At 44.2% G+C, this 523-nt stretch overlaps 1 protein-coding gene across 1 annotated transcript; it reads right to left on the bottom strand.

Annotated features, from left to right (window-relative positions):
* Positions 1–6: 6 nt before the first annotated feature.
* On the bottom strand, positions 7–520 carry LOC104774845 (mitochondrial substrate carrier family protein H-like; the record flags this gene model as incomplete). The annotated part of the gene is made up of 1 exon (XM_010499265.1): positions 7–520. A coding segment is annotated over one exon (501 nt), but the record flags the coding sequence as incomplete, so codon positions are not given.
* Positions 521–523: the final 3 nt, after the last annotated feature.

Here is a 523-nt window from a genome sequence, read left to right as displayed (position 1 = left end):
TTTTTTTCAGTTGTTATCACTATGATTTAGAGCAAAACCCGTCATGGTTCTTAGCTGAAAGCCGTTTCAAGAACTCGTAGGTAGTGATCATAGTTGTTGCAGACATTGACATTGAAGCACATCTTGGTCCCAATCCTCTATAACAAGCCGTCCATCCACCTTCCCTAACCAAGTTTCTTACAGTCTGTCCAATACTCGGTCCACGCTTCCCGTTGTTACTACTATTACTACTATCTTCCCCATCAAGAACCTGCAATCTCGTCTTGATAGTGTCGAGTGGCATTGTAATCAAAGCAGAAACACTTCCAGCAATCGCAGCACTAACTCCTTGAACAGCCATTATCGTTTTGGAGTCTGGTTTAATCGCGGTACTGTTGTTGTTCCCACTCTCTTCGTCTTTCTTGCAGACATAACACCCAATCCCACCCCAAACCATCCGCTGTGCAACAGAGTAAGAAGCCCACCAAACCGCATTAGACGGAGCATAAGTCAGAATAGATATCCCAAACCCTCTGTATAATCC

This window comes from Camelina sativa, unplaced genomic scaffold (assembly GCF_000633955.1).
Source record: "Camelina sativa cultivar DH55 unplaced genomic scaffold, Cs unpScaffold06090, whole genome shotgun sequence".
Classification (NCBI taxonomy): domain Eukaryota; kingdom Viridiplantae; phylum Streptophyta; class Magnoliopsida; order Brassicales; family Brassicaceae; genus Camelina; species Camelina sativa.
Note: the sequence above shows the minus strand (reverse complement) of the source record. Positions and strands in the feature narration are given on the sequence as shown.